The sequence below is a fragment of the Notamacropus eugenii genome, chromosome 4 (genome assembly GCF_028372415.1).
Source record: "Notamacropus eugenii isolate mMacEug1 chromosome 4, mMacEug1.pri_v2, whole genome shotgun sequence".
Classification (NCBI taxonomy): domain Eukaryota; kingdom Metazoa; phylum Chordata; class Mammalia; order Diprotodontia; family Macropodidae; genus Notamacropus; species Notamacropus eugenii.
This window is the reverse complement of record NC_092875.1, coordinates 12,633,539-12,650,431: the sequence shown is the minus strand read 5'-3', so window position 1 is coordinate 12,650,431 and position 16,893 is coordinate 12,633,539. Positions and strand designations below refer to the sequence as shown.

The 16,893-nt window shown below is 51.1% G+C and overlaps 2 protein-coding genes across 3 annotated transcripts in view; one reads left to right on the top strand and one right to left on the bottom strand.

The window, feature by feature from the left end:
• RSPH14 (radial spoke head 14 homolog) overlaps nucleotides 1–16,893 on the bottom strand; it is a 190,742-nt gene that overhangs the window by 83,708 nt on the left and 90,141 nt on the right. The window lies entirely within an intron of this gene.
• GNAZ (G protein subunit alpha z) overlaps nucleotides 1–16,893 on the top strand; it is a 111,727-nt gene that overhangs the window by 40,520 nt on the left and 54,314 nt on the right. The window contains exon 2 of the mRNA XM_072599844.1: nucleotides 10,482–11,809. Within this exon, the coding sequence (XP_072455945.1) occupies nucleotides 11,087–11,809 (723 nt within the window). The 5' untranslated portion in view covers nucleotides 10,482–11,086. The remainder of the gene's footprint in view (nucleotides 1–10,481; nucleotides 11,810–16,893) is intronic.

Here is a 16,893-nt window from a genome sequence, read left to right as displayed (position 1 = left end):
ATCCTTGTTTGCAGGTATTTGTGCTGTAGCCCCCAGGAGAATGTCAATTCCTCGAAGGCAGCCACTGCCCACAGGGTTGTTTCTGAACCCTTGTCTCCTAGCACCTAACATGGAACCTGGCAGGTGGTGGAACCTTTCAAAATGCTGACTGAAGGGAATGGAATTTGGGGTCTGCCCTTTACTAAACATACCCAAGTTCTCTCTACCAGTGTGAGCACGAGATGCCAATTACACAGCTCATCAATATCCCAGAACAGGGCCTCACACAACAGGTGCTTAATGAGGGATACTGCACTGGACCTGAGGGAACATCGAGCAGGGCTCCCTGTGGGACAGCCCTCCTCCTTTCCTCTGAGGCCCATGCACGGCTCTGCTGCCAGTCTGGCCTGTGCTCTCATAAGATTCTGGGGCTGCCTACTAGAGGACACTAGCGGCTCATCTCAAGCCTGCCCACCCCGGCCCCATCTCTTCCAGTAGACCACCTGCTGTCTAGCCGCATCTCCTTCACTATGTCCTTGGGATGCTGCTGTTCTGAACCAGCCCTTATCAATCTCTGACTAATAGAGTTAGTCTCTCTAACACTCCGCCTACCTCCTGACTCCCAGCTTTGCATCACCTGAAAGTTTGGCAAACTCATCCTCTGAGCCATAGCAGTCAATGAAACAGCACAAGCCAGGCATGGATCCATGGGGCATTCCACTGGAGACCATCGTGGAGCCGTGAACTCTTCTTTATATTTGGCTACTCAGCGAGCTCTGAACCAACCTCCCAAATGTCTCTATCTCCTCCACAAAAATGGCACAAGAGGCTTTGGTAAAGGGCAAGGTCAGCTCTGGCTCCACAGGGCCGGTCACTCTGTCCAAAAAGGGAAAGGAGGGGATCTGGTATGACCTGCCCCTGAATGGAACCCAGCCAGACCTCTGGGATTACTGCTTCCTTCCAGGCTAGGTTCTAGACTATTGATGGGAATCTAAGATAGGCTTCATCCCCTCCCCTTTTCTGAAAATCCAGTCATAGGCCTTCTCCAGTCTTGTGCCAACCATCCAGTCACAGTCTTTCAAAGGTCACTGATGGGCTGAGCAGTCACCTCTACCAGTATCTGCAGCAGCCTGGCATGGAGTTCATCAGAGCTGGCCAGCTCCCTTAGCATTAACTTTTCTGGGCCTTGGGTTCCCTGGTGGCCATTCTGGGGTTGTCTTGGAAGAGTCAAAGGTCTCTTTGGCAGAGACTTAAGCATCTCTGTCTTTCCTCCATCCCACTATCATCATCCCACTCACCCCAAGCATCCGTCCTCCTCCTCCTTTGATCCTTCTCTTTACCCCAGGAGAGCAAATGTGACCTACAGCCAATGACAGAAGGACTGGGTTTACATGAACCAGGTTCAGTCTTGGCTATATCTCTCACAAATCCCTTTTTGGCACATGCCCCTACACAGTCATAGCCAAAGCTGGGTCATTTCTAGATCTCTACAACGAAAGGAAATGATGCCTCAGTACCATGCAAACAGTCAGGCTAACATAACATCAACATGGGATAGCTTTTTAAAATCTCACCAAAATATATATAAAGAACAGGACAGAAAATCCAAGAGGGAAGGAGGGAGGAAAGGGGGGAGGGAGGGAGGAAGGAAGGAAGAAGGAAGGAAGGAAGGAAGGAAGGAAGGAAGGAAGGAAGGAAGGAAGGAAGGAAGGAAGGAAGGAAAGAAGGAAGGGAAATATTGGGAGGGAAGAAAGAAGGAAGAGAGGAGGGAGGAGAAGAAGGGATGGAGGATTTATTAAATTAATATGTGCCAGGCACTGGTACTTTACAAATATTATCTCATTTTATCCCCACAATAGCTCTGGGAGGCAGGTGCTCTTATTATCCCCATTTTACTGTTGAGGAAACCGAGGCAACAGAGACTAAATGACATTCCCAGGATCATACTTAGTATCCAAGGCAGGATTTGAACTCAGGGCTTCTTGACTCCAGCCCCAGCCCTGGTGACTGCGCATTAAGAGAAAGCACCCAGTACTGCAGATAGTTCATTGCCCTCCCCTGGCCGATACCAATGAAGGACAATGTGGTCCAGGTTTCTCCCCCTTTCCCTCTTTCTAGTGCTTTCTCTTACTGCTCCCCAGCTCCTGCTTCCATGTGGCCCAGGAATCAGGCAGTTTCCAGCAATTCCCCTGCAGAAGCCAGGAAGGCCTCTGCAGATTCATCCCCTCCCACATCTCCAAAAATTGTGCCCTAATCACTGCCCCTCTCTCCTGTGCCTTCAGTCTGTCACTCTTTCCTGGCTCCTCCCCCACTGCCCACAAACACCCCCCCCCAAAGCATCCCCCAACCTTCACCTTCCCAGTCCACCCTCTCCACACCTTTTCTGCTGATTTGAGTTCCTGCAGCTCCCAGCATGGTGCCACCATCCCAGGGCCTCATGGCTCTCCTGAAGATTCTTGAAGGTGAGCATGCCTCCTCTCCATGGAAACAAGGGTCATTTTTATCAATGGTCTAGAAAAAGCTATCAATGGCTGGGGCTCATCAGATTTTCAAATGATACAAAATGGGGACAAAGAGTTAACACATGGAATGAAACAGGCAGAATAAGAGAAGCTGATGTCAGGTGAGAAATTGGACTGAATTGTTAAGGTTCAATTTAATAGAGATAAAAAGTCTGGATTCACAAAATCAACTTCAGAAGCATAAGATGGCAAGATATACCTACACTACCATTTGAAAAAGGGCTGAGGTCTCAGTGGGTTGCAAGCTCACTGAATCAATACTGTGTGATAAGAGCCAGGAAAGCTGGCACCATCTTAGACTGCACGGAAGGAGGTAGAGACTGAGGAGGGCAGTCTTGCTGTCCTTGGTGGGACCCCTCTGGGTGACTGCACTAAGTGAGCACTGGAGGGTATGTGAGGAAAGCAGTCTGCATGAGGAAGGGCCCTGCTTTCACAGCCCTGGAGGATCACTTGAAGAAATGGGAATTTTTAGCCTGGAGAACACTCAGGGGACCAGGATCGCTAACTTCAAACATTTGAAGAGTATCCTGTGAAGGAGGAAACAAACTTGTTCTATCTGGCACCAAGTTACAAAGAGGCTGATGGGAGGAGCCTGGTCAAGGGAAAGAAGCCCCTAGGGAGGAGGTCTGCCATCCAAGACCCCCAACAAAGACTAGACCAGATGTTGTGGAGCTCACATTCCAGTCCTGCCCCTTCCAACTCGGACAGTTGGAGTCTGAAACGACTTTCTCTGGAGCCAACATCCTCTAATTGGAGCTCGCTCCTGGACCTCATTCTCTTAGACCTGTCATCATCCTCACCATGAGCACCATCCTCCCTGCTGCCCCTTTATTTCTCCCCAGTCATCACCCTGTTCTGAGCTAAAATAACCTCTTTTCCAGTCCCAGCTCTTTAGTTAGCCAGTTCATCTCTATACCTGTTAAGGACCTTAGCTTGAGAAGGCCAGGGTCCCCCACTGCATCCTGGGCCAGTTCCAGTCATCTTGATCTACATCTGGCCATTGGACCCAGATGGTTCCAGAGGAGAAAGTGAGGCTGGTGACCTTGCACAGCCCTCCTTCACTTAAATCCAATTCATTCTTGTAAATCATGGTATCCTCTCCCTATGACTGTTCTGGTCTTGCCAGACCCCAACCCTGGATCCACTCCTGCGCACCCCTTCCCAAACAGAGCTCAAGAAATTCACACCCCCAGTTAACCAGGTTCACCACCTGCGTGCTGTCTGATCTTAACTGGCTCTCCCTGCAGCAAAGACAGTGATTCTGTACTGTGCCTTGCTCAGTGGACTGTCTGTCCTTGAGCCTCACATCCCAGCCCATGCCCCTCCCCTCACAGCAGAGAACCTGGCCTCAGAAAGTGGGGCCCTTCCCGGGGAGCACCTTCTTCTGCTCTTCTCTGCACGCCATCACCTCTTGTTATCACTCTCCCTCCCCTCCTCCATTGCTCCAGTCTGATGCAGAGGTGACTCTTCCTGCCAAGGCCCTTGACCTTACTGACCCCTTCCACCTTCTCCAAAAGAATGCTTCCCCTCCCCCTCATCTTCATTCTGTCGCTACTGCTGCCTAGGAGCATGCCTAAGCCCTCCCCAGTCCCTCCCCTCCCATGCAGTGATTGCCTCCAGCTCTTCTCTCTTCGACATCAAAACTAGAAAAACCAGCCCTCTCGCTGGTCACCACCACTTCCGCCCCTCACGCTCCATCATTAGCATCTCAGAAGCCAGAGCTGGATAGGGCCTCAGAAAACCACAGCTCAACATTCCTATTTGACAGATAAGGCAATTTACACCCAGGGAGAGGAAAATGATGTGCCAACGGTCACGCAGTCAGTAACCATCAAAGGTAGGATCTGAACCCAGACCAAATCCCACCTTCATGACAAGGATGTCTCCAGCCTCCATGCCTTTGCACTGGCAGACCTTCATGCGTAGAGTCCCCATCTTCCTTACTTGCACCACTTAGAATCCCTAACTTCCTTCAAGGCTCAGCTCCAGGGCCACTTTGTACATAAAAGTCTTTGCTGCTAGAGTTTCTCCTCCCCTACCCCTCAAATCATTCCTACATATATCATATATATGTCTAGGTCATCCCATCTTACTCAGTGACTTCCCTTTTGCTCCCTGGTGCCAGGCACTCAGTAGGTATTTAGTAAGTGACTGTTGATTGAGGCTGAGACTCTCTTTGCAAGCCTTCTCTCTCTGTCTCTTGGTCTCATCTCTCAGACCACAATCAATCAGAAACATTAATCAGGTGCCTGTTATGTTCCAGGCTCTGTGCTAAGCTCTGGGAACACAAAAAGTCAAAAGGCAGGCCTGCCCTCAAAGAGCTTACAGCCCGAAAAGATGCATAAAGCCAACAGTGCACTGGTTTCCTGTGTCTTTTTTAGGCATTTAAGCACATTATTTTGAGGGGTCCAGTTTCCCAGATTATGGCAAAGGGAGGTTACGGAGTGATGGAGGTAGACATCTGGTTCCCTGCTTTCCCTTTTAAAGACCAGGGCCAAGATCAGATGTATGAAACTGGCTCTGAAGCCATCAATAACTCTCAATACAGTGTTGCTTCTGGAGCAAAGGCAGTAAGTCTGAGCCAAGCACTCTGCAGGTGTCCAGGAGCTAACCCCATGCAGCCAATTTAGCACCTTGTTAAGCTAGACACACAGAGGGGAGGGGCCGCTGGGGAAGTCCAGACCAGGCTCCTGCTGGGAACACCCTCTCCAGCAAACAAAACCTCACCACTGAGTCCTGAGATTTTGTCCTTCACTTCTTTCCCAGTGTTACTGTACCTGACACTCTCATACCCATCTTCCTGTTACAAGCCCAGCTGAGGTCTAGAAAAGGGAGAGTCTCATTGCACCTTCTCCACCTTAAGTCCTGTTTATGAGCCCGGGCAACTCCATTCTAAGGGACAAACCAGGCAGCCCCAGCCTGCAGCACCTGGAATGAGGCCAGAAGAGGCTGGCATGCCAGCTGCAAAGGAAGGGCAGGGTGGAACTGAAGCTAGGGATGTCAAGAATTGATGACTGCTCTGCCTCAGAGTCCAGGCAGGACAGCAGAGGTGGGAAGGGGAGAGAAAGACAAGTCCAGGACAGAAATAAGACTCACTGGGTGAGCTAGGCCAAGGTCAGCCAAGCACAGGAAGTGGACTTTGTCCTTGATAGGCAGGCTGATAGTCCACAAGTCCCTGGAAAGGCACCATCTGGCCCAGTGGGAAGGACCTGGCCTCCCAACTTGGAGGAAATGACTTCATCTCTTTGGCCCTCCACTTTCTCATTCACCTAGATATCCTGAGTCCCCTTCCAGCCCCAAACTGATGACTCTGGGAGTGTCCAGATGACCACCCTCTCCCACCACAAGCAGCTTTCTATGAGGAGGTGAGGGGATTTTCTTAGGGTAGATTTGCCCATACTTATTACTGGGCCTCTGGAGTACTGACAGTCAAAACTCTGTTTATGACCGTTAATCCAAATGAGCTCTAATGATGAGCTTTAATCCAAAGTATCTGAAAAATTTGAGGACTGAAGAGACCTTAGAGACTATCTTAGGCCAACTCCCTCATTTTGCAGAAGAGGAAACTGAGACTCAGGGAGAGGAAGTGACTTGATCAAGTCATGGAAGTAGTATCCAGCTGAGTCCGGATTTGAACCCAAATCCTTGGAATCTAAATCTGATATTCTTTCCACTTTCCCATTGTCATGTGTGGTATACATCATGTCAGACTATAGGCTCCATCACAGCAAGGACCTGTGTCCTAAACTTTATCTAAGAAAACAAGGAGGATACTTCACAAAAGACAGGGATGTGTTGTTACTGACAAATGTATATAATAAAGGAAGCAAGAAGCATAGATCCAGGACTTTTTATGTGCCAGACACATAGTGCTAAGGAGAACCTTACATTCTACGGAGGAAGACGGCACCAACCTCATCACCATCATTAATTAGCAGCACACAAAAGGGAGCTGACAATCAGTGGGGCCCACCCTGGGGATGGGGGAACCAAAGCACCCAGCATGACTGTGAAGTCCACAAAGTCAGGAACTGAGCAGAGAGGGCAATGAAGGCAGGCTGACTTGGCCCTTTCACCACAGAGGCTCTAGGGAGAAATGGAGTGGGCCTGGTGGAGGAAAATTCCATAGGAAGCAGAGATATATATATAATAAAGGCAGGATGTGAGCCAGGAGCTGGGGAGGGTTGGTCCTGTCTTTTGGGCTCAGCTTCTGTTTTTGCTGAACTTCATGTGAATGCCAATTGGAGGAGAACCCGGAACAGGCTTCAAAGACCCAGCTGACACAGAGCTCCTATAAAGGATGGTTTTTAAGTGCTCAAACTGAGGGAACAACAGGAACCCCATTTGGATTTAAACAGAAGTTACAAAGAATTTTCTAAGCCTGTCAAATAGATGTCTGAAACAATGGACTTTAAGTCACTGGCAGTCAAAACAGCAGACTTCATCTTAAACTGGGGCACTCTGGCTAACTTTTATTCAGATGCCCTTGGCTAGATTAAAAGAGATTAGCCCACTCTTAACAGGGAGAGGCTTTTCAGTTATTATATGTAGTAGATGGGAGCAAAGAGTCAGTAGATAAGTCTGAAGAGGTGAAGTCCAGAAAAGAGTGGCAAAGAGAAACTCAGGGGCCATGAGCAGTGAGAATTGGAGAAGCTCAACAAATACATCCACTGAAGAGATGATGCCAGCGTGGAGATAACGTACCCAAGAGAGACAACCTGCCTAGTGCAAAACAGAGCACAGCAGAGTATGATGTCACTGGAGGACATTCTGAGAGGTGTGAACTGCCCTGGCCATGCATGTCCCCACACTGTATGCCTTCCACTGTGCTCTGGCCCCTCAGGTTCCTGACATCTCTCTCTCTCATCATCTGTATTCCCTGGTTATAATGTTCCTTACACATATGCTCCCATGTGTGTTCAGCTGTCACATACTTTTTTTTGCATGAGGCTCTCTCCAACTGGGAAGATGGTAACCTGGGGGAATTTACCCCATGTGTGCATAAGGAAGGATTTTCTGGTCACTTTATTCACTTTGCTGTCCAGTTAAATGTCTTCTATCCTGAATGAACACATCCTCTGGTTGGCTGATCAAAGCAAACACCTGTGAAGGGGGAATCACACGTTGAGGTTTTGAATGGATGCTGATTCATAAAATGCCTCAGTATGGGGGTCTGTGTCCCAAAGCCCATTGTAAGACTCTCTTAGCTTTCCCAGTGCCTGCCCTATCCAGAGCTCTACACATGCTTAACAACATTTGGGGAGCTGGAAAGGAAACCACTCAGCATTACCCAAATGTGGCCTATATTTCCCTCCCTCTGAGCCTTTTCTTGTGTCCCTCTGTCCACTCAGAATCCTCATCCTCTTTAGGATGAGAAGCTCTAAAAGAGGTCACTTAGTCAACCCCAGAACTCAACAAGAATATCCTTCATAATATTCCACTCCCACCCCTAAATGATCATCTGACCTCTGCTTGAAGCCCTCCAGTGAAAGGGAACTCACTAGCTCCCATAGCAGCCTGATCCACTTTGGGATGGCTCTCATAGTTAGAAAGTGTCTCCCTTTATGAAGCCTCAATTTGCCTCTCTGCAAACCCCATGCCCTGATCCTAAGGCCATATTAAAGAGGAGTGTCCTAAGTTTTCTCTTCTCTGCTGATTCTCCTACTGGACAAACCAAAGGCCAACCATCATCCAAACTGTCTTCATTGGAGCACTCTCCAGCTAGCCCAGGTCTTCTGGATGCAGTCTGACCAGAGCAGGGGAGGACAGATGAATCCACTAGTCCCAGATGTTATCTCTCCTACTAGAGCCTAAGGTCCCATGAGCTTTTTGGCTGCCATATCATACTGCTGACCAAACTCTCAAGTCTATTACAGCTCCCAGGTCTCTTTGAGACAGGCTTCCCCTTTCTTATACTAGTGAAGTTGATTTTTTTGAATCCATGGAAGACTTTATATTAAAATACACACACACACACACACACACACACACACACACACCAAGTCAAATTGATTCAAGTCTGACCTCCTGTAGGAAGCCTTCTCAGCTTTCCTTCTCTGAACATCTAGAAGTGTGAGTTATCCTTCCATGTTTTATCATTAGTTCACTTGTGTCCTTGTCTTTCTAGCTCTAAAGGAAATCATATCTTTGGATTTCCCACAGACACTTCTCAGAGAATGTCACATTTTGCTGCATGGATTGGGAGACAGTGAGGGAAAGTGAACAGAATGCCGAACTCTGGAATTTGAAGACCTGGTTGACTTTGACACTGAGCATTCTCTGAACCTCAAGGCTTCTAAACTGTAAAATAAGGCCTATAATACTTAGCTCTTTGTCACCTCTCACACTGGTCCCATCCTCCTAGGGCCACCAGCACATCTTGGGCATTCATTCTTCCCTGGTCTGGACTTTTGCAGTCTCTCTTGTCTCCAGACAATCCTCCAGACTACCAAGGAACAGGTCTAACCATGTCATTCTCCTGCTCAAAAAGCCAAGGCAAACTTGCTGACTTCAACCTGGCATTTCAGGACCCTCTAATGGGGCTCCGCCTCACCTTTCCAGCCTTATTCCAGGTACTCTCCTTAATCCACTCTGAGCTCCAGACCAACCACATTCCCCGCAAGTACCCAGAATTCACATTCCATTCCTGCATTGGAACAGACCATCCTGTGCCTGAACCCCCTCCTCCTTCATCATCTTTCAGAACACACCCAGGGCCCAGTGTAGAGCCTTGCATGTATAATACAACTGGGGAGAAATAAAATAAATCCCCCTTCCAGGCTTAACTGGGGGGCACTTCCTCCAAGAAGCCTTCCTCAGGTCCCCTCTCCTCCAGTTGCCATGACCACTCCCTCCTCAAAGATTCCTCGAGCCCTCTGTCTGATCTCTCCTCTGTCTCCCCTTCAGTCTCTCTCCAGAGTTATCCCTGTCTGTGATGATGGGCCCCCACTCAGTAGAATGCGTGCTTCTCTGTATCCTCAGTGCCTGGCAAAGTGCCTTATGACTAGTGGGTGCTTCAAAATCCTTGGTGGATTTAAATGTCCCATAGGATCACTGTGAGAAAAATGTTTTTGTAAACTGTGAAGTATCTGAAATGGGAGCTGTCCAACAGGCATGTCACAGTCTCAACTGGCTCACTCCACCTCCAAGGATGGCAGAGCCATGGGAGGGGTCAGGGGGCTTTCCAGTGTCTGTGACCCCATCTCCTCCTCCTTGACAGCAGGGGAAGAGAGCTGCCTAAGGTCACACAGGCAGTCAGTGGCAGAGGTGCTGACTCAAGCCCAGGGTTCCTAAATCCCAGCTCAGGCTGATTTTTCTTAAACCAGTTTCCTCTCCCCAAAGGAGGGGGATCAGGACTGTGTCCCCCAAGCTCAGCCACAGGCAGGTCAGCATTACAGTGATTAGATCCTCATTTTCCTGCAGGAAATTCTGGGGCTGCACAAACCCCAGGGCGGGGCCCAGACCAGGAAGCTGAGCCTGGACCCAGGGGCCAGAAGCAGAGGGAGGGAATGAATGGTACAGTAAACATAGAGTGGGCTGGGCTGAGGAGGCCAGTCAAGGCCAAGGCCTAGGCCCTACTGAGCCTCACCTTTCTCTCTTGTCCTTTGCTTCAGGCAAACCAGTCAGAACAGGGTTGGGCAGACCAGCAGCTGGCTCTAGCTGGGAGTGAATTGGGACACAGCGAGAGGCTGTTTGTTTTCCTGTGGGTTTGGATAATAACAGCACAGCAGGCTGAAAAGAGAAGGGCATTGGATTTCCCATTGTTCGGGAGCACATTTCCGAGGCCTGGAGACATCAGCTGTTGCTGTGTCTCTGGCAGGACTGTCAGGCTCGGACTCTCAGAAATCGCCTTCCTTTGCCTATTCTCAGCAGCTTGGGGGTGCTTGGGGGTGATGGGGAGGGAGATGCGGAAGGATGCAGGCAGCAGGAGAGGGAGGTCCCTCCTTCTGGGGCTCACTGCTTGCTCTCTCTGTTTGACAGGTGGGGGACAAGGATGCCCAGATCTGATGCGGAACAGCCCAAGCCAGGAGGGGCCGAGAGGGCACTGTAGCAGCAGCAGCAGCACCAAGAGCCTGCACCAATCCTCCAGCCAGCCAGGCAGCATCACCACAGTAACAGAAAATACAGTTAAAAGGCAGGCAGCCGGAGGCCAAGGCCCAGCAGTGCAGCTCCTCACCTTGGGCCAGAAGGAGGACAGATCATTATGCAGAAGAGGAAGGGGTACCTGAGAGATCCAGCCAAGCTGAGGACAAGGGACGTATCTTCTCACTAAAGGGAATGTGCCACCATTTCTTCCGTGGGCAGGGGAGCACCATGAGAGGCGGGGAAGAAACAGTTCGTCTCTGGCTGCCCATCCGCAGGTCTTCACACCCCCACTGGAACTGAGCCGGTTGGTACAGACCTGTTGGCCCATCAGGTATTGGAGAGTTGTATTCTTTTTTCCACAGGGTGCACCTGGCACGCGGACTTAAAGATATTGCAGCTACCCACTCAGAGGCACCAAGGAGCAGGCAGGAGAGGGAGTGGCACAGCCAGATCCCATCTCAGCTTCCCTGCCCTTTCGGCCGGCTCCCTGCTGCTGTACCATGGGATGTCGGCAAAGCTCAGAGGACAAAGAGGCAGCCCGGCGGTCCAGGAGGATTGACCGCCATCTGCGCTCAGAGAGTCAGCGCCAACGCCGTGAGATCAAGCTGCTCCTCCTGGGCACCAGCAACTCGGGCAAGAGCACAATCGTCAAGCAGATGAAGATCATCCACAGTGGGGGCTTCAACCTGGAGGCCTGCAAGGAGTACAAGCCCCTCATCGTCTACAATGCCATCGATTCCCTGACACGCATCATCCGAGCGCTGGCGGCTCTCAAGATTGAGTTCCACAACCCGGACAGGGCCTACGATGCGGTGCAGCTGTTCGCCCTCACCGGCCCTGCTGAGAGCCGGGGGGAGATCACCCCCGAGCTGCTGGGGGTTATGAAGCGGCTCTGGGCCGACCCCGGGGTGCAGCAGTGCTTCTCCCGCTCCAGTGAGTACCACCTGGAGGACAATGCGGCCTACTACCTGAATGACCTGGAGAGGATCGCCGCCCTGGACTATATCCCCACCGTCGAGGACATTCTGCGGTCGCGGGACATGACCACTGGAATCGTGGAGAATAAGTTTACCTTCAAGGAGCTGACGTTCAAAATGGTGGACGTGGGGGGTCAGAGGTCAGAGCGCAAAAAATGGATTCACTGTTTCGAGGGAGTGACAGCAATAATCTTCTGTGTGGAGCTCAGTGGCTACGACTTGAAGCTGTATGAGGATAACCAGACGGTGAGTATGGCACCAGGGGCCTGACCCCACTTGACCCCGCGCCGCACAGAGATGCTCTGCACAGTCTGAGTTTGGCTCCTAGGGCAGGCTTGGGATGCGCCGGCTCAGGCCCCACTCGGGCCCCACTCAAAGGGCCTACCTGGTCCTCCTTCCAAGGATTCGGGTGGGCCAAGGCAGGCAGTGTGGAAGGAAAGGGCCGACCTTTCCTCAGAGCTTCAGCTGGGCAAGCAGCTCCCAGGGGGAAGTCTGCATGGGGTGGGGGGGTCTGCGGTTTCCGTCGTTTTAGATTCCTATCTATTCTCTGAGTTGCTGAGCAGCAAGAGAAGATGCGGGGCACAGAGAAACTCCCACAAACTCAACAGGGGCTGCCCCCACCCATCCTTGGAGAAAACAGGCTAGCTTTTGGGGCTGCCCTCTTTCCAGTCCTTCCTGCCCAATGCTCTAGATCTAGAGAAATTCTGAGTCTCTAATGGGGGGGCACAGGTGTGGTCTGCTGGCTGGGTGACAGTGGCCTTGCAATGGCTGGGTCCCACACCATCATCCCATGGGACAACAGACTGCTTGGAACAGAATGTAATGAGCCAGTCCCTGAGCAAAAGCTGCTGGGAAATGCCCTCCTCACCCACTCCACCCCAGCCCTCAGCCCAGGAAAAACTACAGGCCTGGCACCGTAGCCATCCAGGCAAAGCATTCTCCTGGTTCAATGAGCCCTCACAGTGTCCTGGCTGCCTAGGCTAATGCTGCAGCCCTCTCCCCACTCTCTGGGCTCTGGCAGACTGTCCCTCTCTCCAGGCCTGCCTTGGCGCTCTCCCTGATGCTAGGACAGGGAGGCTCCCCAGGTGGCCTTCACCTGTGGCCTCTCTCTTTCAGGCCCTTCCTACTTTCTCCAGGCCTCAGCTTTCCTCTCGCCCTAGGTGAGGGAGCCCCTGCCAAGAAGCAGGCTGAGAAGCTATAGGCTGGAAGGAGCCTGCCAGAACCATAGAACTGGAGAGAGCTAGGGCTTGTTTTACACACAAGGAGACTGAAGACCACAGAGGAGAAAGAACCAGTTCCACGTCACTCAGCAACTTGCTGGCCAAGCCAGGATTCAAAGTTGGGTCTCCTGGCTCCAGCCTAGTCAAGCATTCTTTCCATCCTGCTCAGGCCAGAGAATTTCACACTAGGGAGCCCAGGGGCTCCCAGGGACCAAGGGAATGGGCAGAAGGCATTGAATCTGTGTCTAGAGCAGCTTAAGCTTCCAGGCCCCAAGAGGCCAGGAAGAAGGATGCACCTTACCTAAGCACTGGTGTCCTGGGGACTAGGAGAGTACCAAGCTACCACTCACTCAGGAGATGACGGTTCAGCAGGAGACACAGGACATTAGAGAAGGCATAACCATGTTCTTTGGGGTCGGAGGGAGGCAGGTGTGATTGCCTGGGGTGGGAACCAAAGAAGCCAGGCTTTATTATCTCTACCTTTCAGTCGTTTTACAGTCATGTCAGGCTTTTCATGACCCCACTGGGGGTTTTCTTGGCAAAGATACGGGAGGGGTTGGCCATTTTCCTTCCCCAGCTCATTTTACAGATGAGGAAAATGAAACAAGCAGGGTAAAGTAACTTGCCCAGGGTCACACAGCTAGTAAGTGTCTGAGGCCAGATTTGAACTCAGGAAGATGAGTTTTCTTGACTCCAGGCCTGGCACTCTATCCACTGCACCACCTACCTGTTCCCATATCTCTACAGTTCAACAAACTGAGGTCAGAAAGGGGGACGTGACCTGCCTGAGGACATGTAATTAATATGGGTCAGGACTCGGACTGGTTCAGTGTTTTCCCCACCCATACTGAGCTCTCTCCACAAGGCTACCATCTACATATATGTGTGTATGTATATATATATATATATATATATATATATATATATATATATATATATATTATCACCTTCAAAAACCAAGTGGAAAAATCCCATTTTGTGGAAAGTGATCCTTCCCCTAAAGTTCTGTCTGACTGGTCCCTCCTCCGCCCCCATCCTGCCTTCTGAGAACTCTCCTTGGATAATGGCCTTCACTCTTGGATACCGGGCCTAAGATCAGGAGGGCAGTGGGTCACATAGTGAGCCTGCCTCCCTGTTGTTTCCCCCGCCACCTGTGTGTGTCTCTGTCTCTGTCTCTCTGTCTCTGTGTGTCTGTGTGTCTGTCTGTCTGTGTGTCTGTCTGTGTGTCTGTCTGTCTGTCTGTCTCTCTCTCTCTCTCTGTCACACACGCACACACACACTGCCTGTCCTAGCTGAACCACTCCCCCATATCTGCTGCCTCCCTCTGTGCCCCCCTGTGCCTTGGCCACAGGCCCAGAGTGTCCATTGGCTCTACTGAGAAACACAGCTGTGAGGGGGCTGATGGCCCAGAAGGCCAGGATGCTGCCTCTGTCCTTGTAGCAATGTAAACCATTAGGCAAGCTGGAAGAACTATGGAGTGTGGTGGAAGGAGAGCAGTCCCACTGTGGGCTGGTGGATGGGGAAGGGCCCTGATAGGCGGGGGGCATTCATTGAGGAGGCTGCCCAACAGTGGCCCACTTCCTCCAAGGCCTGTCTGCTTAGGTTTTGGCCTCTGTTGTCTCCCTTCTGACCAAATTACCAGGGTTCCCTGCCCTGGGGCTGACTCAGGCTTGGGCAAGAATCACATGAAAAACCCAAGCTGAGATAGAGCCTTTTCCTCCCCTCAGGCATTCCAATTGTGAGTGGTAGGCCTTGGCCCCATCTGTCTGTCTGTCTGTCCCGCCCAGATTTCTAACCTCTGGTGTATCCTTGTAAGCCCTGTCCTGGCAGCCTGACTGTTCCTCAGGACTTTGTTGAACAAGAGAATATTATGTTAGGAAGGGGCTGAGAACACAGGAAGTCAGGCCTGGGGGCCATGAGCCTTGGAATGGAAAGGGTCCTGGAACACGTGGCTGAGGACTCAGAGAACAAAGCCCATGACGGGCGTAGGTCTTACTCAGACTCTCAAGTGGCTCAGGCTAGAGCTCAGGGTCAGCAGACACAGCAGGAGCAGGAGGCCCTCAGCTTGGGCCAGCAAGATGGGTCCTGAGATGAAGACACATGTCAGGAAAACAAAGCAAAGTTGGGCTTTGGCCTCTCCCTTCAATGCCCCCAGCCCCAGACCCCAGACGCCTCAAGCTGCCTCTGCAGGCCCTGACACTTCTCCCTTCCTCCCAACTGCCTGTGGAAACATGCCAGTCTAATTCTACAGGGAGGAAGGGAGTAATGGGAGCTCGGTGCTAAAGAAGAATGAGGGTGGAACACGTTGTATTTACAGAAACCCCTGGGCAGAGATGCTAAGCAGCTGTTGGGACTCCCCTCCTGGCGGGTGTTGTAGAGAGAAGGATCTGGGTTCAGATCTGAGCTCTCACTACTACCTAGCTGGAGAACCATGGACAAGTTACTTCTCCTTTCAGGACTCAGTTTCTGTGTTTGTGATTCTGAAACAAGTATAACTAAGAGCACCTGCTTTAAGAGGTCACCAGGAAAGGTGGGTGCTGAAGGTGTTAGGCAAGTGTCTGCTGAGAGGAGCGGAATGGAGAGAGGCAGGACTGGGTCCCCACTGTCTGCAGCTGCTGGCAGACTGAAGGGGCATCTCAGCTAAAGTGCTCTCAGAATCGGGTCATTATTGCCTCTTAATACATGCTGACATGATTTCCAAGATTGCTGCTTCATTCCTGCTGGTGGCTACTTCCTCAGGGCCCAGAAGTTAGGTGTCTGCTCCTTCCTGAGTCACCACAAAGTGCCAATGTTATTATGAACCCAGGGCTACCCGTTAACGCCCGTCACAGAGAACCTGTCACTGGCTGACAAGGCCACTTTTCCTAGCATGACCACTGGTACTTTCAGGAAATCAATGCCTGGATTCTAGTCAGAATGCATGTGCCCCCCATACTTTGTCCCTGCCCTGTGGGAGGGAGATGTGACTGGACAGCAAGCAATTCAAGTGAATGAAGAAGATCTGAGGGTTTTAGTGGACCATGCCCAGTGACAGTAACAAGTGTGACCTGTAACACCCTCTACTGTGAAAAAAAAAACTTGTGCGATTTACACTTGAATAAACAGCCATCTAGTGTCCAGAAAGAGGGACAGGATAGTCCTGCTGAGGTTTAGGGGTACTGGAACTCCAAAATGGTGGGTCCTGACCAAAGGAATTCCACCCAAACCTTCTTTCAGCCAAAGACAAGGTTTATGAAAAGAAATCTGGCTTATTGGCCAGACTCTTAAGGAATCTTAGCATTGATCTCATTAATACAGGCTGACCAGACTGAATCTGAGCACCTTAGTCGAGGTCAAGATGGGTCTTACATACAGAAAGACTGGGAAGGATCTAGGGTTGGCCAGTAGAATGGGTTGACTGGACGAGGAGTCTAAGGGGAATGTTGATGGGAGTGGCCAATAGGCTGAGGTGACTAAAGGTTGGAGGCCAGGAACCAAGAGGATGAGGTTTGAATAGGATCAAGGGTAGGGGTAGGAAGTAGCCCGAGGTGACCCAGAGGTATCAGACTACCAGACAATGAAGGTTAAGGGTTACAGAGAATTGGGCACAGGGATAATGAAAGGCCAGTTGAGGGGATTATGGCCTCAGGCCACCAGATCAAGTGGAATGGTTCAAGGGGGTTTCCAGAGCCTGTACCCATCAGGCTCAGTGCCTCTGCCCAGGTCAGAGCCTCCGCCAGCAGTACTGAATCTGGTTCTGAGCACTGAGATAAGCAGATGCATGTACAAGGAGGGCACCCAGGAGGAAGGGAGTTTAGTGTAGAAAAGACTCAGAGAGAACTGGCTTAATGGAAAGGCCAGCCACATAGAAGTGACCCCTGAGCAGGAGCCAGTGCAGGGGAGGCTGGTGGCTCAGGGCTGAGAGCAGGGCCAGCCATGTAGAAGTGACCAATGAGAGCACAGAGGAGGCTGGCAGGTCAGGGCTGAGAGCTCTCCTTCTGAAACCAAAGGCTGGCTTGATGTCCTTCTCTGATGGCCAAGAACTTACTGTGTGACCTTGGGCGAGTCTCTGCTTCCCTGATCCTCAGGAAGGAATCGAGCCTTGGTGAAGCTGCCACGTGCCAGGTACCA